Below are 23,300 nucleotides of genomic sequence, written 5' to 3'. Positions count from 1 at the left end.
CTGTTTAAGAGTGACTGGTGTGAGTCCATCTTAGCTCATGCCAGGCCCTTGGTAAGCCAGGAATCTCCTCTGAAGACAGCAGAAAATCTCTTAGCATTTACTCAAACCACAGGCATGGAGATTTGCATAAGTTTCCATACTACCTCATGAAAAAATGTAATTTTGTAAATAGCCATTTTGCTGACAGCCTCCTATCTAGTGAGTCCAGTACTATGAAATTGGAGACTAAAAATTGCACAAGGCTATAATAGTACTATTGAGCAATTTTTTTGCAAATGTCTTTCATTTCACAGGTTCACTTGCTATTTACTTCTGAACAATCCATCTGTTTTTACCCTTACCATGATTACTGAGACAGGAATAGCAAGACACAGGGAGACAAGCCTGTCCTCGCTTAGGTTTGCAGGCATGGGAGGCTTGGGAGACAGAAGAACAGCTGTGTGGATGGGGAGAGCTGAAGAAAGGGGCTTCCTTATGCTTCAGTAAATCTTCTCAAGGATAAAGCAGTGGCTTCTGCAAAGGTGCTGCTACTCTGTGCCGATTCCTTGGGGAAGCAATTTTGTGCCTGGTAGCATACTGCAGGGACTGGGGTTGCTCCTGTCCTCTGGTTGGTGTTTGCGCAGAGGACAGGTGCATTCAGGCCCTTCTCACCACACTGATTTCTCTAAAAGTCATTAAATCCCTCTATGGTTCCTCAAACATTAGAAAAGTTTTAGGGAATTTAATGTAACAATTAACTAGATGCCTTTTAGCCCTTAGAAAGTCATGTAATATTTGTCCACGCTGTTATCACTTTATCAAGGTTGCACAATTTGCATGAAGAGCAGTAGTTACAGGTGACACTCCTGCAGTGCCAGTTAACATTTCTCATCTGTCTATTAACACACAGCTGGGTGCTTTCCTATTCTGATATTTTTCCTTGGGCAATTTCTGAGGCAAGACCTTCTCAGTCTCCATTGGGAACTGCCATGAATCCTTCCTAACCCTTTCTGTAGCATCCAATTGCTAGTTTTTTATTGTCTTTACACAGTATGCAAGGCTTCCAGGATGTTTTAGGAGCTTCTCCAGCCTTCAGAGTCCTGCCAGGCTCCTACAGTGACATGTAGACATAGACTGTACACTATTTACATTCCTTAGGGACAGATTGTCGTGCATGTCATGTCCCTGCATGACAATTTCCACAACATGTGCAACAAAAAATACAATAATGCAAGAGTATTAGCAGGCTAAAGTCTGAGAGGAAGCCAGTCTTTTTCCTTTACTTGTACTATATTAATTGCTAAGAGTATGCTCAGTAACATACAGAAGAGAAACAGGTGGCCGTCTAAAGCCAAGATGCAGTCTCATGCCCAGTGTCAGCACGCAGCTTGTTTCCCATGCCAGGCTGCTCCCCTTCTAAAGGGGATGACCAGACCATTGCCAAACGATGTCCCAAAGATCAGTGCACAGAGACACAGCCTTTGGAGTGTGTCAGCATACTCTTCATACAATGTTTCCAATAACCCATCTTATAAATGAAGGTACAGGCAAACTGCCCATCTGCCTGAGATGAACTGGGATGAGGTTGAATCCTTGAGTCCTTAGTCAGTTCTTAGACAAAACTTCGCTATGTGCTTTTGTGGCGTATTGTAAGTTAAAACAAGAGATAGTTTATCACTTTCATTGCTATTTTGAAATATTTTCAATACTAATACTGTAGTAACTTGTTTCCAAAATGAGAGAAGGACATCTTACTTATATGAAAGCATAATTTAAGATGATAACAACTCAGCAAATATGACCCTGACTTTTTGTTGCACTGGACATTAACTGTAATACAGTAAATCTGCAGTATGATCATTAATGCTTGTTCCATTTCCTCTATTAGAGATAATAGCAAATACAATGCCCTCATTTCCTTATCGCTGATGGTAGCATTGCCAGACTGTTTTGACTGTAAATTTCTCTGTGCTGCAAAAAAGAGCTTTGCACTCAGCTTAAAACAGCTTAAAACAGGTCTCTGAATCAAGGTACCGATAAATCAGGCTGGTGTGATAATAAAACCCACTCTATTTCCCTTCCAACAATTTCAACATATCATTAACAAGAAAAATTACTTTTAAATCTGTTTACAACAAACAAGAAGAACGAATGAACATAAGCTAGCAAAATTATGAATCTATTCATTCAGAATGCTCTCTCCCTATAAACAGATTATCCTATGTATGAAACCAATCCTTAACATTCCTTCAGAAATTGCAGATTTAGGACACAAATGCCTTCCTCTCCCAGGCAGTGGCTACACTTCAATAGGCATCCTACATAACTTGACAGTTTACCTACTTGCCTATTTCTTCCTGACAGTAATGTGATAGCCAGGTCTCCTGAGGACATTCAAGAAGCCCCTGTTAAAATACTGTCATGAAACAGAGGAAAAGGCTGAGACGATTTTTTGGCTTTCGTGGAGTCTTCTCTGTATGTGTTGTGTTAAATCACCCCTCTCTGAGAGGATTCACCTTCAAGCCTCACAAAAAAGATTTGAAGAAATAAACACTTTGTGCCCAGAATACATCAAATGGCAATTATTTTCTTAATTAAAAGAACCCAACACCAATGCCTTAGGATGAACACGGTTACTTCTCCTCACAAGTCATTAAGATGTATGCCATGTCCATGGCAATACCCACAGTTCAGATTCAAGGGAATAATGTATATAACTAGCCTGCAAAACAAACCTTGATACCATTCCAACCATCGGCCCTGTCTGCTTTCACTGACTGTGATTATAACAAGGTATATGCAAGCAAACAAAAAGAGTGTTCCCTTATTTCTCCCCCTGGAGATCATCTAGTCCAACCCACCTGCTAAAGCAGGTTCACCCAGAGCAGATCGCACAGGAACGTGTCCAGGTGTGTTTTGAATGTCTCCAGAGAAGGAGACTCCACAGCCTCTCTGGGCAGCCTGTTCTAGTGTCCTGGCACCATCAAAGTAAAGAAGTTTCTCCTCATGTTCAGATGGAACTTCCTATGTTTCAATCTACGCCCGTTGCCCATTGGGCACCACTGAAAGGAGTCTGGACCCATTGTCTTGACACCCACCCTTGAGATATTTATAAACATTGATGAGATCCCCTCTCAGCCTTCTTTTCTCCAGGCTTAACAGACCCAGTTCTCTTGTAAGATGCTCCAGACCCCTCATCATCTTTGTGGCCCGCTGCTGGACTCCCTCCAGTAATTCCCTGTCCTTCTTAAACTGGGGAGCCCAGAACTCGATGCAGTTCTCCAGATGCGGCCTCACCAGGGCAGAGTAGAGGGGGAGGAGAACCTCCCTCGACCTGCTGGGCACAGTTTTCCTAATGCACCCAGGATCCATTGGTCTCCTTGGCCACAAGGGCACATTGTTGACTCATGGTCCACCAGGACTCCCACATCCCCACATCCTTGTCCATAATGCTGCTTTCCAACAGGTCCACCCCTAACCTGTACTGGCACTTGGGGTTATTCTTCCCCAGTACAGGACCCTACACTTGCCCTTGTTGAACTTCATCAGGTTCTGGGGAGGTCTTAGTTGACTGGAAGTTGGCTAACATGATGCCCATCTACAAGAAGGGCCAGAAGAAGGATACAGGGAACAACAGACCTGCCAGTCTAATCTCAGTTCTGGGGAAGGTCATGGAGCAGATCATGCTGAGTGACATCACATGGCACATACACGACAGTCAAGTGATCAGGCCCAGTCAACATGGTTTTATGAAAGGTAGGTCCTGTTTGACAAACCTCATCTTCTTCTACAACAAGGTGACCCAACCAGTAGATGAGGGAAAGGCTGTGGATGTTGTGTACTTAGACTTCAGCAAGGCCTTTGACACTGCATCCCACAGCATTCTCTTGGAGAAACTGGCAGCTCATGGCATGGATGGATGATGGATAAATAACTGGCTGGATAGCCAGGCCCAAAGAGTTGTGGTGAACGGAGCCAAATCCAGTTGGTGGCTGGTCACAAGTGGTGTTTCCCAGGGTTCAGTATTGGGGCCAGTTTTGTTTAATTTCTTCATCAATGATCTGGATAAGGGGATTGAGCGCTCTCTCCCAGTAAGTTTGCAGATGACAAGAAGCTTGGTGGGAGTGTTGATCTGCTGGAGGGTAGGAAGGTCATACAGAGGGATCTGGACTGGCTGGGTCATTGGGCTGAGGCCAGCTGCATGAGGTTTAACAAGGCCAAGTGCCAGGTCCTGTACTTGGGTCACAACAATCCCAGGCGGTGCTACAGGCTTGGGGAAGAGTGGCTGGAAAGCTGTTTGGTAGAAAAGAATCTGGGGATGTTGATTAACAGCCAGCTGAACATGAGCCAGCAGAGTGCCCAGGTGGCCAAAAAGGCCAACAGTATCCTGGCTTGTATCAGGAATAGTGTGGCCAGCAGGACTAGAGAAGTGATTGTGCCAGTGTACTTGGCACTACTGAGGACCCACCTTGAATAATGTGTTCAGTTTTGGGCTCCTCAGCATAAAAAGGACATTGAGGTGCTAGAGAGAGTGCAGAGGAGGGGAATGAAACTAGTGGATGATCTGGAGCACGAGTCTGATGAGGAGCGGCTGAGAGAACTGGGGCTGTTTGGCTTGGAGAAAAGGAGGCTGAGGGGAGACCTTATCGCTGTCTACAACTACCTGAAAGGAGGCTGTAGCATCGAGGGTGTTGGTTCCTTCTCCCAAGGAGCAAGCGATAGGACAAGAGGAAATGGCCTCAAGTTGCACCACAGGAGGTTCAGATTAGATACTATGAAAAAATACTTCACATAAAGGGTTGTCAAGCATTGGAACAGGCTGCCCAGGGAAGTGGTGGAGTCACCATCCCTGGAAGTGTTTACAAGGCACTTAGATGAGGTTCTTAGGGACATGGTTTAGTGCTAGAGTTAGTTTACGGCTGGACTCAATGATCCTGAGGGTCTCTTCCAGTCAAAATAATTCTAGGATTCTATGAAATGCGTGAAATCAGTTAGCACAACCAGTGTATCTGTTGTGACATTTCTTGTACTAATTTGCATAACAAAGAATTGTTGCTTTGAGAGTTTTCCAAAGTTGCTTCACTTACATATCCATCTACAGGCCAGGCATTTCTTTATAACTCATTAAATACTACTGTCAAATGCATAGTTAGTAATCATTACGACTACTGTCACGTTGAGTAGAATATAATAAATATATATAATTTTGTCAAGAGATGAAGAAAGTTTTAAGCTATGTATTTTTATTCTCAGAAAACAAAGTATCTTTCAATTACACAAAAGAAAATACCAAAAAATAGTAGTAATTTAAATACTTTAATAGGTGACAGAGGCCAATTTGTAGATACTTTACAAGCTTCACAACTATTTTAGTAAATTTTTGAATAAAAAGTAGGTGTTCTCAGTATAATTTTCAAATTACTCTTAGATTTATGTATGACATGCTTATGTATCATGTGCATACATAAATCTCTTATCCACTTAAATGTAATTCCAGCTAGGCATTTAACTGGAAATGGATCAAAGCATAGATCAAATTTCTGCACAACTCTGCAGAGCTTCCTATGCACCATTTGTGCAAGCCCTGCTGACACAAGCCATGCAGATGTCCTTGACATGAAATTTTTGACATTAGCAATTTGTAAGCAAAGACAATATTTTACAAGAACTAATTTCTCTAACTATGCTGCTAGAAGTGATCATAGTTGACGATACCAGCTACAGGAACTAATGAAATGTTATGAATGAGTGTACAAACATTTCTGCAGTTAATGTTCATGTGGTACATCTTCAACTCTTGGTCTAAACACCTTCAAAATATTTGGCACCTAACATAATTCTTACAATTAAAATTCAGTACTCTCCTGTATGTCCATGTCAATGGCTGAATATTATGAAGGTGACTCTTGCACTGTAAAAAAAGGTGCAAAGTACCAGTAAAATATATCAATAAAAGGAGAAGACTTGTAAAATGTTGGATGCCTTACTACTTCAGGCCACATTTCTGAAATAACCAGAATTTTTAACTGGTACTAGAGATCTTGTTAAATTTCTTTATAGGGTTGGATCTGCTATCTTCATTTTCTACTGCCCAATTCAGTACTGTAGAAATATTCCAAAATTTGTTTTTGTAATTCTCCAGTCAACATTGCCTTCACCTTTAAGTAAAATGATCTGCATCTAGCTAATAGCAACAAATTCTGCATACGTCCAGTAGTGTCCATGTCTTATTATTCCTTAATGTCTTCTAAAAATTGAGCTGTCTTAACATTAATTATAAGTTATCTTTTTAAGAAAAGCTTTTTAGAAACACAGCAGAACTTGACCAAACAGTGATTTTAATTTTATGTTAGTTTCCTACAGCTATATTTAATATAAATTCATTTGCCCCTAAAACCCTTGAAAGAGAACAAATGTCAGAAGACTCCCTACATGTATGGGAACTTTTAAATTTAAGGATCAATTAAACCCACGGACCCACTGAGTTCTGTGTAGTTGCATTAGCCTTACGACAAGCTCACAAGAAGGAACAAACATTAATAAAAACAAAGTTACACAGAAATCTCATCACGTGTCCCCATGTAGATTTCAGAAACAAGACCGTAGAAGGCCAAAGGATTACCTTTCAGAAGATGTTTCTGAAAAAACATGAGAAGACCTATCATGGATTGCTGGACCCATCTGCTTCTTTTTCTTCACAAGCTACTACCCTACCACAAAATGGAAAACAACTCATGTCCAAATGCACATAGGTGTTTACATAGCACCTGTGAACTCCCAAGATCAAAAGCTACCATGTTCTTCACCACATCACTACTGTACATTGTAAAGCAAGTGTAAGTCCTAACCTTTCAATGCTTCTTCAAAAAGCCTTTACCTTAGTGTTTATCTTGAACAGGACAAGACAAGAGTCAACAGTATAATGAAATTACTATTTCTTCTTGGATGAAGAGCACTCAGAAGTGTCAACACTATGGCTATGGTAAGCCATCCCCGCAAGCCAGGCTGAGTACATGGTTGGTCCTCTTTATCCTTCTTAACAAGCCAAGAGAAAATATTGCCCAGTCACAAAGGGTAGAAAGGGTCTTTTGGTTTGGTTTGATTTTGCCTTACTCTTCAAGGTGACAGGACACCAGGAGACTAAACGGACCGCTATGGAGTGCACTGAAAAAGGTTTGGTGACAGAAGGACATCAGAGAGGAAAGACTGCTACTGGGTAAAGCTATGTTGGTAGAAGTCTTCCAGTCATGGTTGCTGAACTGAGGGCAAACTAGCTGGCAAAGATGAAGATCACATTATAAAAAAACTGGTCAGGAGACAGGGTGTCCAGTACAGACCTAGTAATAATTTTTTGTGACAATAACTCACTCCATAATCACATCTTGCATGTCCTCCCCTTGCACCCATTTGACGTGACTGAAGTGCAGAACCACCCAACACATTATAAGACAAAGTGTAAACCAAACAAAACCAACAAATATGTAGGGAGAAATCTGTCAGGCAAAATAATATATCCACACAGTCAGTTTTCCAGGATATTATGAATGACAATCTTACAAGGAAAACGTATACTAAGAACTTCATGTTTGTGTTTCATCCATTAAAAAGGGGCATTAAACACCCCAAGATCTGCTTCGCTACAAAAATCAGAATGAACAGCACAGCTCTTGAACACCTTGGGCCACTGGCACTAACTGCTCTGAACTACTCCCGAGCTCAGGGACATGGGTATCAACATCGCATCTCCCTGACAGTTCAAGTTCAGCTTCTGTGAGCAATCCTTACCTCCCCAGGCAAGCTTAAAGCTAACAGTGCTCCACACCACCTCAGTGACAGGATAGAGCTGAAGAATTAGCACAATGATTCAGTGTCTAGGTTTTCTGTGTTGTGTTTTTCCCTGTATGAATTACCGTAAAAGTAATGCAGAACTTCTCCTGCATATTGACAACATTTTTGTTTTTTCCTGTAAAAGAGAGCAAATACAAGCCTCTGTATTATATGTTTCTGCAACTACATTGCAAAAGATGTTTTTAACTGGAGATAGCTGCTGTGCCTCTTTTGAACTCAGTGTTTATCTGCCTTTTCTTCCAAAATCTTGCCATGCAAATTTCCCAAAATGAAGAGCATGCCAGCGTGCAAGTGTAAAACCTGAAAACCAACAATCTCTGTGCTTTTTTTCCTGTTCTTGTTGGTGGGTTAGAAGGAGAACGGAAAAAAAGCAGACCATGCTGTCAGGGAACACAATATGACATCATAATCCTTTGCACAGAATTGCAGCCAGAACAGCAAATTCCTTCTTATCTTACAGTATCAAGCATTGGTCCTTTTACTAACGACTGCATACTCAATGAAAACGCTCAATCTGGCTTAAACCTGCAAGTTACTGGAACACCACTTCGAGCAAACATTCTGAAAATTCGACAAAATTTTACATTTCTCCTCCCTCCATCACTGGAAAAGCAGAGATTGCTGCATTTTGGTAGCTTTAGATCAGAATAACTGTTGTTTCCTAACCGTATCCTAGACAATACTTATGCCCAGAACAGGCTCAGAAAACCACTCCCTGCTGCCAGAGGGAGCATGGAAAACACTCAGGATTCACCAGGGACTGGGGAGAGGTCTGAAGGTGCAAATACCTCCTCTATTAAAAGGACAATCTTGTGCAAAATATTCTAAGGAGGGGAAGTCAATGTTCTTCAATATCTGTAATCATGCATAAGATTCCTCCTCTTACATGCAGTATTCCCATATTTTGTTACTACTTTACACAGGTCTTTATCCTGTATTATAACACCTAGGCAGTCCTGCCATTCTCTTTTGTGGAATTTAACCTCATTTTCTACACGAACGGAGTCCCAGGCTTCTTCCCTATTTGTTTCAATATATTTATTGATCCTAATAGTGTGCCTTTTTAGGTTGGGCTAAGTCTATATTGATAATGTAACACAGTTGCCTTGTTCAAAATTGCAGAATTCTGTGATGTTTACACCCTGGTTAAGTTCACCTTGTAGCTGGTGGCTAAAATTAAAAACCATTGGTTGCCTCTATCCCCAGCAAGCAGTAGCTCAATGATTGTATAGAAAAAAAGGAAACTTTAAAAAAAAAATATAATAAAAAAAGAAAGAAATCTAATATCTCTAATATCCACTTTTCTTTGAATGTCAAAAGCCCAAATATTGTAATAAATTCTCTTGGGTCTCAGCTGATCTTTAAAAGTCTGATTACCTCATTTGGTCTAAGGTCTAATTGTTAAACACACCAGTGCCTCGGAGTGTGTTAAATATACTTGCAGACTGCACATTCACAGTAGTTTCTTACTTACTATCACACAGCTCATTATCGGACAGATCAAAGTTCACAGAAATGAATAGAAACCTTTAATCTAGATTCTCCCTCTCAAAACTGCAAGTGTCTAAGTGCCCTATCTTTGCAATCACAGCTGAGAATTCAGTGTGCTCCCTGTGAATTTAAGCTGATAAGGAAGTGAATAGAAGTGCAGGCATACAATGAAGCCTAAAGTGGCAGAAAACTGAAATAAAAAACAGAAATGAAAACAGAGGGGGTCCTACATATAGCTTCAGGAAAATGTTCCTATCTGGACAAGATAATGACCAGTCATAAGAAAACAACCTATTGTAAAATGTGAAAGTAACTTAGAATCTTCTGGCTGAGTTCAAAACTACACATAGAAGGCATGCTAGTAACTACCCTAATAACAAACAGTAAACTGTTAAAACTCATTTCAAATTTAAATACAATGAAAACAGTAATTTAACCCTCAAGCAGAAACCTATCACTTTGACACTAATGCAGAGTAAGCAAGAGAGAACACAGTTTCTTCTTACTGACATAAGATTTGAAAGTACACAATTAAAAAAATCAGTGTCATTTTCATAAGTCTGACCAGCTATAAAGCAGATGTATCTTAAGTGAAAAAGTGTGCAAATATCTTTTTTTTTGACCAATATTTCAAGGGTTATTTGAATCCTATAACATCAATAACTCATTCTGCAAGTCAGGGAGTGAAGATCTGGCCTCAGGACATCTGTGTGTGGAAATTAGTTAATTTTATAAAACAGAAAAACTGCTACCAGAATAAGCATGCAAGAAAACCACACTGTATAAATTTGATACTCTGAGAAGGAGAGAAAGGACAACGATGTGCCAAGAGAGGCTGCCCTCAGATGCCTCCTCTCTCAGGAATGAAATACACTCTGTTCTGAGATGCAACAAAACCTCCCTACCTGCTCTGAACAGTGCAGCAAAAGAGCTAAAAAGATGAACACTGTTTTGCCCTAGTTTTATGCTTGCCTGTTATGTTATGAATGAAGCTATCTCCCAGCATGAAGAACAATGGAAGAATGATGGAAAAGGTGAAGGTGCAGAAGAGAGAAAGAAAGGTAATTTGTTCCCACTACAGCCAAATACCGTTATAGACTGGGAATGCTGGATCTGATGTAACCAGCAGAAGGAAAAAACATGGAAAAGGGGCAAACTGATGCAGTGGTTTTCAGAACAATACTGTTTTTTTTATTTTCTCCGTTGTCGGGAGGACAGATGTCTAACACATTTATGTTGGTTTGTGACATGGAAGATTAAGATTCATTTTCTGCTTGCATAATTCTTGGTACGCTAGTTAGAGCTACACTTATAGTTACTCAGATATTACAAGAAACAGATATACCTAGAAGCTTTATGGGATTTCTTTAAGAGTATTAGTCCATTTGGTTTAATAATTTCAAAAGGAATTGAACAAAAATGCTCTGGTGCTTTTCCAATCCCTCTTTATACTTTTGATTAAATCTTGTGGAAGGGTTTCAAAAAAAACCTTTTCTAAATGAAGACATAATTGCCTCTCATGTCAAAGATCCATTGTGAGGACAGATTCATTGCTACAGAAACACCCCTTAACAAGGGATTTATATGTCAAGCAGATAGCCCAGTTCAAGAGAGTTCAGGAAAGCAAGAATGAATGCTTCTATTGGTAAGAGCAATTTCTGAAAATTGCAAAGGTCAAAATGCCTACCTGGTGCCAGAAGTATATTCATTGGCATGGTCTATTGAGATGATTGTACAATTATTTGGTTTTAATTATTTGGATCTATGGATATATTTCCTTTTATTCTGGAAAGTTTACTCTGCTGCCAGCAGTATTTTACAGTTTCTAACAATAACTCCCGTTCTGCTCACAAACACCATTCTGTCAAGTTTTCAGCCCCTATCTACCACAATTTTTCAGTTGGGCTGCAAGGATCCCAAGTTGGGATCTGCCTCTTCCACAGCTTTCCCAGCTTGGACTTCAATATTGAGTACCAGTTGTAAGAGCAAAGGTCAATACAGTCGATCCTAGCTAGTGATCTAGCACAAGGATGTAAAGAACTCCCAATTATTGCATAGTCATATAAAGGTCAGTGGTTTAGCTTTCATACATCACTGTTCCATTGATTTCAACAAAGCTATTACAACTCATAGAAGCAGAAGATCTCCATCTGGTTCGTAGCTTTTAAAATAAAGAGCTGAAACACCTTCTGAACCATCTTTCAGCAAAACTTACTCATCATTTTTGCAAAAGAATGATAAATAATGTAGAACCATCTTAACTGGGGCACTTTGACTGGAAGAAAAAATTGGTCATAAAATAATAATTTGACTCAATTTTAAGAAGTTTATACAAATGCATTATGCTGTGCACTAAACTTAAATACATAATTCAGATTGCTTTGGCTGAGAGTGACTCAGTAAGCATCAGATCGTTCAGAAAGTAGCACGAAGTGAACACGACAGTCTTGCAATATGCTTGGTTACTGCAGCACAAACCAGTTTCACATCTTAGTGTGAACAGGCTTACAAATAATACCAAACCATGAGTATTTAGTTACCATCCCAGATAAATATGCCCAAGTTGGTTTGTTCCTTCTGAATAATCGCATTACTGCTGTAAGCACATTAACTTTTCCTCACCTCTAGGTACTTTCCACAGGGTACAACCACCACCACCAGTCCTTTCCCGAGGACAGCTCTTTCAAGACTGCATCTCTGTGGATGATCTGTACAGATCCTGCCCCATCACTACCATCCTGTGAAAGAGCCCTTCAGGTTGACTTCTCTTTTTTCAATGTGATCAAAAGCTGATTTTTGTTTGAAAAGCCTGACAATATGGAAATACACCCAAGGTCAGTCATGTCTCATCTGTACTGTTTGCACACCTCCGAGCACTTGTGTCTGCTCCAAGATCTTTGCAGTCTTTCTGCTATGTGGCTGCTTCACACCAGACATCTGCTGCAGACAACCACACAGTGCCACTGGATAAAATCCAGAGTATCTCCTGCTGACTCTGAGGTCAGACTGCCAGGCAGAGCAGAAGGCAAAATGTTTAGCATCTATCCCTCCTCAGGCTTTGCTAACATCTTAGTTTCACAAGGTAAAATTGCCTCTTATATTGCTATTTCTCTGAAATATTCTGAGTGTCCCAACTGAACTGCTCTTTTTTCTTGTCCAACGTGTCCCCTCTTTTCTTTCTGAAGGTGATCAATGCTAGCATATAGACCGGACATTTGACAAATTAATTTCTTACGATCTTTCCCAGTATCTGATTGCTGGTTGGTGAAGATCTGGTGTGAAATCAGATGGAAAAGCTACAAGTGACTGAGGATAGATAATGCACAGAAATAGTGTGTGTGTTTCATCTTCTTGTCTCAAAAATCTTTATACTTTTTTCTAAGTGACAGAATGTGAAACAGTTGTACAAAAATTCAAATGTTTGAAAATCTCACAAAATATAGAGGAAGAAGGTACATTAGGAACTGCTCAAACTACTGGCACCAAACTTTATTCTGATGTCTGTCAATATTACTGTAATTCTGTGTGTGTATGTGCAATTTGAAGGGCAATGAGAATCAATTTTTGGTTAGATATGTTGTAACCTACACTATCCACTTTCTCAGTAGGCCACGCCTCCTTGCAATCAGTCTTGTTTATAGAAATGCTCCTGCATAGTGGCAAAAACTGTGATGGGTCACTTTCAGGCAACAACTGCAAATAAAGCTAAACTATTTTCATGGCAATATTCTGCAAGAGTCTCTGCCTCAAATTCTTCTTACTTTTTATACCAGCTAAAGTTCAGCCAATCTATTACCCTTTTAAGTTGAGAGGAAAAGTAATGCACTCTCTTTTGTTTAATGTTCCAAATAAATTACTGGGACACACTCTACAAAAAATGAATGAGAGATTATGTAAGTGATTTCAAATTGCTTTTGGGGCTAAAATGATCAGTGCTGAACTCTACAAGCTTCTGAGACTGGACATGCACTCCCCACTGTAACAGATGACTTAGAGCATTAAATGTATTGCTGCCTGCCATGCAAAGTAATTTCTTGCCCTTCGAAGTGTCACTACCTTAAAAAAAATACAAAATTAATTATAGGAGAGAACTTGTGTGGACTGTATCCATCAAACTCTGCTTCTTTCCCATGTAAGTATTTACTGAGCCACTACAGGTGAAAGATTAGGTGTTGAGCATATAATGCTAGATAATACTCACAGCAACTGCCTCCAGGATTTGTTTAACAGCATCAGCAGCATCTCGTTCACTGTAGTAACCCTTTTCCACAATCCTACAGAAAAGCAACAAAAGAAATTGTGCTCAGGATTATGCATTAAGGTAAATAATCCGTGCAGGCAAAAGCTTCTTTTAAAAAATGAGCTAGAAAGCAATCAGATTTAAATATGATCAGGCCTCTGGAGTGCCCCCCAAAGAATAGAAAGAAATGCTTTTGCAATTTAGGTTACTTTTGATTCTCAGTTAAATGAAAAACTGCAGATAAAATATCCACTAGATAAGAAGTTCATAATATATGCACATTCAGCTGAAAGGTTTTGGGATTTTTTTAAATTCAGGGAATTTGAATTACTGTCAGATAAAACTAGGTATCCCTTAGGAACTGTTTTTTCACTTTTATATTTAACTTAAGCTTCCCTTCCTCCTTATTTATTTATTTAGTTATTAAACAAAAGCACTGTGCTATGCACATGCAGATCTGATTTTTTCAAGGGAAAAGGTTGGCGTAAAAATTGACTAGCTTCAACTTATCCCTCAAGTACAGTGGACTGAACAACTGACTTTTTCTCCCCATCAGTACAAAACTGGAGTCTCTGTAGTCAAAGAAACACAGTTTTATTAAAACTAAAACTACCTTTTCATTTTTCTTCGTAACATAAATAGCCATTATGATATGTTTATTTTGTATAGAGAATAAGTAATAGCTTTATTTTTTAAATGTGCTGACCATGTGCAGCTTTTGTTGAATTCAGTAGCATTTACAACTTCTGAAGATCCTGTAAAACTGGTGTTATTTGTACTTTTGCTTTTACATCAACTCAGTCTTGTAAAAATAAACAAAATCTCAACTTTATTCTTCGATAATGTTATCTTCCTGAAACTGTACCATGATATAAAAACATTACGAAAGAAAATACTTTTCTGTGTTAAGATAATGTTCTGAAGTAGTGTATTTCAACATGTTGTATGCTATGCTGCATAGAAAGGACAACACAGGTGAATACAGATTTCTTGGTTGGTCTACCAAAGCCCAGCTTTGTTACTGTAATGCACGATTTGCATCCCACATTCTCCAAGAATTGCCATTACAGAATCAAACATTATATAAATGCACAGTTCAGTTAAACAGAGTCATTGAAAAATATAAATTTGCACAATGACATATAAGAAGTTAATAAAAAAAGGATCTATCATTAACATGTACATGCTCCATTTAAGATACCCAACAGGTTTTCTTTACTAATATATTTAACTACACAAAAATTTTGAACTACAATAATTCCCCTTCAGAGAGTTACCTTAAACGTCAGATCTTTGACCTGAAGTTTTGATTTTTTTACCACATTAATTTTTCAAAGTCCAAGAAAACAGAGACAGATGTTGTCTAGGAACAGAATCTGTGGTACCTATCAGATATTTTATAAAATGATCTCCTGCAAGCACACAAGCCAGTTTTACAAAACAATACCCTAAAATCCCCACGAAGCAGGAGATCAAGAAGCCTGTAACATCTGAAGCCAAAAGTTGCTGGAAAGACCTTCTGCCTAAAAGTTCAGAAACAGACTCTTCCTGTGGCAAGAAGAATAGACTCTTTTCTCCCCACTTTCCCTGTTCTGCAGTATCTTTTTTTCACTTCTCTTCTCTGAAATAACAGACTCACATTGAGTTATCCTCAATGCAACTCCTTACAGCTTTACAAAAGCTGACAGAAAATGTGTTGACTAATGTACATGTGAAAAGTACTACTACATACTCATTAAAAGGTTAAGTGCAATAAAAAACAACGCAAAGATAATAATCCACCAGAAACAGATATATCAAGTGTGGCACTGTGGAAAATAGCCTCTGCAGGAATATTTCTAACAAGCTGCAATTACTTTACCTTAACAATCATGGTGTTCACAGATAACTAAGTCTGTTCATGTGGCATCAGTAGCAACAAGCAACCACTCTCAAGCAGGAGTTGTTCTATTTCACCATGATTTCTTGGCTGCATAATTATTTGGCCTTATTTCTAGAACATTTTTTCTGGCAGCCCTTCAGCTACCATCACATACACAGTGCTTTACCTCTTTTGCATTTTGGTACCTCCACCTTTTCCCCTGCATTGGTCATCTGTTTAAACCACCAGGGAAAGCTTTACTTGAACTTACCAGCACAAGGGTAAAACCAATAGAAGTTTTCTCAATGAGACATTATGTTAGGCCTTTAACCTCAAGTTTAGGAAAGAGATTACCAAAAATCACAAATTGCACAATAAAACACTACATTATGCCTGAAACTAAGATTCCTCCTCAGCTATTTCAAGCTAAATCATCCTCCTCTGGTAGATCACACACTGAGACCTTGAGCCTTTGTTCCCTCAAATATACTGGTTTGGCTTCCTCCTCCTTTTTAATTCAAATAAAGCAATTAGTGTCAGCCAGCGGGTTCTTGTCTGTAGCATCCATAAGCATTTCTGAGAATGTAGATCTTGCCCACATTCCACTTTGCCCCTTCCCTGCTGGTATTTTGAGTGCTAACTTGCTCCTTAGATCATGGCACAAGAGGCATGTTAAAACACTGTCCTTGTTTTACAGGATTCTAGGTATTAAAGACATTGACATAATCATTCTGTTAAGCCTATAACATTTAGTATGACACAGGAGATCATTAAAAAAATTCAAATCTGGTCACAAGGTAGTAAAACCAAAAAGTACAGTGCTTGTTCAACTCTCTGCTTTCAAACTGCCACAGATTTTGGAATATATTTCATAGTGCACTGCAGCAAAGACAGGCATTGCGGGACTGCTGCTGGGGAAGTTCTGCATGTAGGCTGAGCTGCCAGGAGTGTGCTGGGCTTAATTACACCATCACTCAGGCATATGTCCCCTGTGAATGGGCCACTCTGCCCAGGCCTAGAGCCTAAGAGCTGCAGGATGTCCTTATGCACCTGGCCTCAGAAACACCTGAGGGCAGAAGGTTTTAAGGTTTTAACAGGATTTGAAATTTTTTGATTTTCCAGCATATGTGACTTAAGATTGGAGAAATATGTGGCAATGCAGTTACAATCAAATCTACATTTCTCCCCTTATACAACAAATTTCTAATTTTACAGTATGGTAGCCTATCTCCTAAATGCAGCCAACTTATTTTCCACTCAATAAAATCAAGGAAAAAATGAGGTTCTAGCTTCCTCTCAATGCCCAACCAATGTAGGAAAGAAAATTACCAATTACCTGACTGCTGGAAACAAAAGAGATCAAAGAGATGCTCAAGACTGCCATCTTACCACAGAAGGTACAAGACCAGTCCACTCTGAGTTAAAGAAATATATTTTGGTAAGGATAGGATACTGATCTCATTATTTACATTAAACATATAACAGAAGAAGTGCCCAGATCCTGAAGATGAAGCCATTGTGAATTTACACTTTGCAGTAAATAAATGTAATGAAGCATGGACCCATGTTTCAGGAAAGCAATAGAAGCCAACTGTAGAATTACTGTGCAATGCACATGACTTATCCGCTGATGCTACGTGTGAATAACATGCACTGGCAAGCCAATTAGGGCTGATATCACATGCAGTTAACTTCCAAGGTTTTCAGAAGTCTAGAATCCAGAGTTACTGAGAATACAAACTTAATTCTTAATTAGTAATAATTTAGCAAGTAGAAAACGTAACCTTCTGTAACAGCAGTAAATGAAAATAGACATTCTTCTTGCTACAGATGAAAATCTATTTCTAAGGGCACTCTGCTTTAGAACTAAAACCGGGCTATTAGGCAGTAAGGAAGAGTACTGAAAGAAAATTATCCTGTAGGTTAGGTCCTGTAATAATGCTGAGGGATCATTTGTGTATCTATTTTTTTCATCCTCCCCGTGATAGTTTACATAAGACAAACGGTAAGTGTGCCAGTTTGCTTTATTATAACAACTCTCATACCTGAGACCAATGAAGCTTCTTTAAAAGGGTTTTTCAATTTCAGCCTCCAGATTAACAATGACTCATTGCCCTTTTTTCCATAGCAGGAAGGAAACCTGCAGAAATGTCTTATTTCGTTATTACGAAAGCAAAACCAATTATTTATACCTAGTTTACAGAATGATCTTAAAGAAAAGCATGGATGAAGAAAGACTAAACCTTGGCAGAAAGGACAGAAAGACAGGAACAGCAACGATAAGGAACTAATTAAATACTCTCTTTGATATGCAAATGAAAGAACCAGGTAGGCCAAAAGAGTGCTGGAGAGAAAAACTATGTGGAAGACAGCAGGGAATTAAGAAGAAGGGATACAGAAATGCTTAAAGCCAAAGCAAAAAACAAAACAAAACCAACCAAATAAACCAAACAACCAAACAACCAAAAAACCCAACACCTTGGAAAAGCTCTGAATTTGGTGTCGCAACCAACCAGGAAATTCAAGACCACTTCAAATTGAAGATGACATTCTCGAGCAAGAAAAAATGCCATGTTGATGAAAGAAATGACTCATATTCTAATCACATTTTTGTAGAATCACTTTTCCTGCTTGCGTGTACACATTTCTTGAAATATGCTGATTCCATTGTTTACACTTGTAGACAGTGAGACCCACATCTAACACAGTACGTACTGATGGACAGTAAGCTACAGATCTCCTACAGACCACCTGTTTTAATCTTGTATATGTGAAGATATTGAAGACAAATCCAGCTCTTTCTATAAAAAGCAGCAGGGAAGTGTTTCCTAAAGGTCCCTCATTCCTCCTCCCCACTACTGCTGGAGATGGAGATGCCCCTTGGGAACAGCCCCACTCCCCATGGTGCCGTGGCACACCCAAGCCTGCCTGCAGACTCCAGTCACCCAGCAGAGCCCACCCCCACCGTGGCCCCGACTCACAGCCCATGGCCACCCCACTAAAGCAATGATAATGCCCTCTCAGCTGCTGCTGAAGCTCAGAAGTGGAAAAGCCTTGTGCTACCAGGTGAAGGAGGTGTAACAAATATCGTACTGAGCAAAACCACCCTCAGCGTCACACTGCCCAGCAAGTCTGTGGAAAAGGTATAATATATTTCTCGTGATGCATGCCCTCTTATACACAGCAGGCAGTTGAAATTTGGCAGCTTCCACGTCACCATAAAACATATGTATGAATTCAAGTTTTTTCATAATTTGCAGTAAGGTTTGCCAACTTCCAGACAGCCTTTCTAGTATTTCTGTTCCCTGCAAGTACTGCAAGTTTTCTGGCCACACTTGCTCTGCAGACACTTTATTACTGGTAGGAAAAAAAAAAGGATTAGCATAGTCCTGTCAAACTAAACATATTTGATCTGAAAATCAATGAGGAAAGAGATGGGGAATCCCAATGAGTCATTTTAGAATCAATTTTCAGAGCAGTATTAAAATTATATTGATATACAAATTTACAGTTGACTGGAATACATGTATCTGGTGAGTTATGACAAGCATGTTAGGCAATAAGTGGAAACAATCAACCACCTACAAAAACTAACAAGTGTTTCATCACAGAAGGACTAGGCATTGTGTTTGATTTTTCAATGACTAACAAAACCAAGGGCCAGATCTTTGCAAATCCAGCAAGAGAAACAGTGCCTCCACACATGCAGTGGTAAAAGAAAACAACCAAGAGCACCCAGCAACCTGCCTTAAACAAGCAGAGGACTTATCTAGTGCCAGACTAGAATAGTCACTGATGGCACACACTTCCTCATGCAAGACTACCAGTATCTTAAATTCTTGGTCAGCACTGGCAGGTGCCCTGGCAGTGAGACCTCTCAGCTAAGATTAAGGAGGGGTTGTACATCCTTCCCTGGGCAGCACAGTCTGCAGAGCCACTCCAAGTCTTGTGCTATAACAGCTCCTCAAACTTGTAATTGAGAGTGCCTGGCTAGTGGGTGGAAAAAGCAACATGGAAGAGGAACCACATGACAGAAGAAATGGGAACTTAACCACGTCTCTCCCTGACCCTGAAATTGAACTCTCCTTTTTGTTTTTCTAGGGTATGGGAATCCACAGCAATGACTATTCCTGCAATTTTAAACACAAGCTGTTCTCATGATTCCTTGTGATCTAGAGAATTTGAAATCTTACCCTACCCACTTTAACAAACTTACTGTTTCCTCCCCTACACTCTAAATGGACTAGTTCTCCTATTCTTAGCTTTACTTCTCTGCTTCCCTCCCACATAGGCCACCCTATCCATCCTCCAGCCTTGCCTTAAATCTGAGCACATAAAGTCTGTTTCTTGCTTTCCTTACCTCAGAGTGGTAAGTGCACTTAGTTTTATGTTAATAAATCTAAACAGTTACTCTAAAATTTGCAACATACAGCCCCCCAAAATGGTAAAATCTTTAATTACTTTATCAGTTGCCAACATTTTTGTTTGTTTGTTTGTTTGTTTTTTCTACATGCCATATCTGTATTTGCTTTTTAGATCATCCTTTATAAAATCGCAGTATCAAAAAAAGCCATCACTCTTTTTAGGGTCATTTTCACTCTGCCTCTAGCTAGCTTTTCTCCAAAACTCTTATACCACAATGTACCTGTGGGCTGCATCCTGTAAAATCATGTATAGTCTCAGGTAAGACACTGGCCTACATAAACACAAGATCTGTTCCAATGCCAGGATGTGCTAACAATTTTTTAAAATATTTGGTTCTAAATAATAAATGTTAATCTACCTAAAATTCCTTGGTTGTTGTAGAGATTTTTTTCTGTGCACATTCACTTAATTCTTATGTAAATTCTTACATTTCATTAAAATGAAATTAAAAGATTTCTACATGGTAAAGTGAGACTGAAAATTAGCAGGAAGACGAAAAGAAAATACCACTCTATTCAACAGCAAAAAGGTTTCCATGAGGAACACTTTCTCAATAAATTATTGATTCACAGATCTATTGGGTCATACCTGTAATGAGGTCATTCCAAATCCTTGTTGCTTTGATGCATTTATTTAGTCAAAAAGAAAGATTTCTCTCTAAATATTTACGTATTTCCATAATACAGCACTGAAGAGTAATAAATATTAAAAAGTAACTCTGACTCAGTTTGATGAGTCTCCCTTATTTTACAATCATTTTCATAATTCACTGCAAACTAGCTGTTACTAATGGCTCAAACTGCCTGCCCATGATCTGAAGAAGGATAATAGGAAATACAGAAATGGGTTTGGATCTGAATCAAAGTCAAACAAACTAAACGTTTTTCTTCAATACCTTGTTCAGAAATGAAATGCAGCATTGCAGTCATTCAGGGAAACTATATCCCATCCACCGTTATTAAGTAAGAGGCAGCTTCTGATAAATGCATCATGCAGGAGAATTTAGAGAAAGATTGCATACTTCTTTTATCTCATACCAGGGTTTCTTTTCCCCTCTTTAACTTTATTTTTTCTTCCTACTCAGTATCCCTACAATGCTCACAGAACTAGAGGAATCTTGTAGGAAAATCAGGAATTATACACTAAAAGCCTGGGTAAGATTGAGTAAATGGTCTTACGTTCAAAAGTAGCTATCACCCATGTGTCTGCAGTGAAATTAATAAGAACAGTCCTGTGCCCATCATTCTCAGAAAGACAGCTTCATCTTTCAGGAGCTTAATTTTAGCAGATTTTTTTTAAAAATAATAGTCCTTATTTCTAGATGATGTGAAACCACAGTGCTCATGAACTAGCAGCTCAAACTTCTCTCTCAAACAATTGTTTCTGTGTAAATGACTGTGTGAGGCAATGCAACAAACTGAATTATTTCAGCATTTCACAGCTCCTGTCTGGTGAGCAACAGGGGAGGGGGCAAAGAGAAGCATCACTGGCAGCTTGCAAAGGAGGCAGCGGCCTGGAGAGGGGGAAGGAGCAGCACTGAAGATACTAATGAAGACACTCTGACAAGAACCGGTGAGGCTTCCATTGGATTTCTTTGTATAGCTAAGGGTACCACATTATAAGATAGATGTGGGAACTTGAAGGAAGTTCAATGAACAGTAATTGAGACAGAAAAACCTTGACCAGGGATGAAAGTTTACAGGGACTGTGAATATACAGTCTTCTGCAGTCCTCCATTGCTTGAAAGTTTGCCATAAACTAAGTAGTACTCACCTTCTCTCTATCTGCTGGGGACAAGGCATACAGATTCAGGCCAAATTTGCAGGAAGAAAGTTTTTCCTAACATTGAATCTGATTCCAATTATTGTACCAGACCAAAGAGTCACTAGTATAGCCCACATAAGAAGATAACAGAGGTGTTTAAGAAACAAAACTCAAGACCATGAATCCCCAAGGATGGTTGAAGGATACTGTCTGAGCTAAGGTGGACAGCCAGCCCTTTATGCCAAACCAGCACAGATGTACCTGCCAGGACAATTTAAACACATTGCCCTGGAACTCACTCTGGTACATTGCTTACTTCCCTTCAAGAATGAAACAAATGGACATCAAATTCTGAAACTGGGCACTGCTTGCATAACATATGTTGTGCTTATATGCCTCTATGTCACAATTCACAAGCTTATTCACATCATTATTATTATTCAGCTCAGGATTATTTTGCGTTCACCTGTTCCAGTCCTCCTTTGGTGGCCTTGGCACCTCTTACAGTGCATGAATGTGTGATATATTACTTACTGCAGCAGCTGAAGTTCAGTGTTGAACTGAGAAGTACATTGTTTGAAAAAGATTCACTTTTCAGGCTTTCATAAAAAACAAACAAACAAACAACAATTTAACTATCATTTAGGACAAGCATTTTGGGGATCCAAATATTTAGGATAACTATATTTCTTCCTAAAATATTCTGGTTTCCCTTTATACTCTTATCATGATGTACATAGAAAAAGCAATGAGAGACAAAATGTACAAAGCACTCACATCCTAACTGATTTTATAATTTCAAGGAAGGTGTTGAATTAAGACACAGAAGACACATCATTAGCTTTCAAGTCAGTCAGATTGCACACATACATGTTGGCTACAGCTATATAGGCTGTAGGTATATATACCTCAACTTGTCACCTGCACAGGGCTGTTAAAACCTCTCTGCATTTCAAAAAAATACGAAAGCTACATTTGTTGATAATTCAGGAGATCAGTTAAGGCTTGAACAGCTTCCTATTTAATTTAACAGAAGTATCTCTCCTAGTTTGCCTGGCATCCAGACCATGTGTATCTATATCACAGCAGGGAGGCCACGGAAAAAAAAAAAAACAACAAACCAAAAACAAACAACAAGAAAACATACGTCAGAGATGTTCTGATCACAAGAAGTCTTGGTATTAAGAATACATAACACGCTAAAGAGCTTAACAGGGACTGATGTGTCCTAGCTCCAAAAGGCTTGCCCAGTTCCCACAGTAGGCTAGCAACATACAGGCTGGTCCCAACTAGGATACACCCATGCTAACAATTCCTGAAAAGTTATCTCAAGTAACAACAACAAAAGGCAAGAGGACATTTTAAATTAATTTGTTTGAATTGAAAAGCCTTCCACAGTGGAGTTAAGAACTAGGTGAATTTAATGTCACATCAGTTCCCATTTAAAGAGTAGCAGGAAGCCAGACAGTATTATAATTGTACCATCATCATTGCTGGAGTCATTTAGTAATTTATAAAGCTGCAAGTTTATTTTCTCTGGAACCTAGTGTTTCACCTAATTGATCACACTGTAAGTAGTGTCCTATGCACAAACATTTACAAAAAATCATTTGTATTTCTCATTCTGAAGAGAATAATGTAGTTGGTAGATACTGACTTAGAGTAATTTTGTCCAGTAACAGAAGATAAGGC

General features: G+C 39.1%; 1 protein-coding gene across 3 annotated transcripts in view; it reads right to left on the bottom strand.

Moving 5' to 3' along the window:
- CAMK4 (calcium/calmodulin dependent protein kinase IV) overlaps nt 1–23,300 on the bottom strand; it is a 175,076-nt gene that overhangs the window by 51,663 nt on the left and 100,113 nt on the right. For all 3 annotated transcript variants that reach the window (XM_071802044.1, XM_065861261.2, XM_071802045.1), the window contains one exon: nt 13,520–13,592. In XM_071802044.1, coding sequence (XP_071658145.1) covers nt 13,520–13,592 — 73 coding nt within the window. The remainder of the gene's footprint in view (nt 1–13,519; nt 13,593–23,300) is intronic.

This window comes from Patagioenas fasciata, chromosome Z, assembly GCF_037038585.1.
Source record: "Patagioenas fasciata isolate bPatFas1 chromosome Z, bPatFas1.hap1, whole genome shotgun sequence".
In the NCBI taxonomy this organism is placed as follows: Eukaryota; Metazoa; Chordata; class Aves; order Columbiformes; family Columbidae; genus Patagioenas; species Patagioenas fasciata.
Note: the sequence above shows the minus strand (reverse complement) of the source record. Positions and strands in the feature narration are given on the sequence as shown.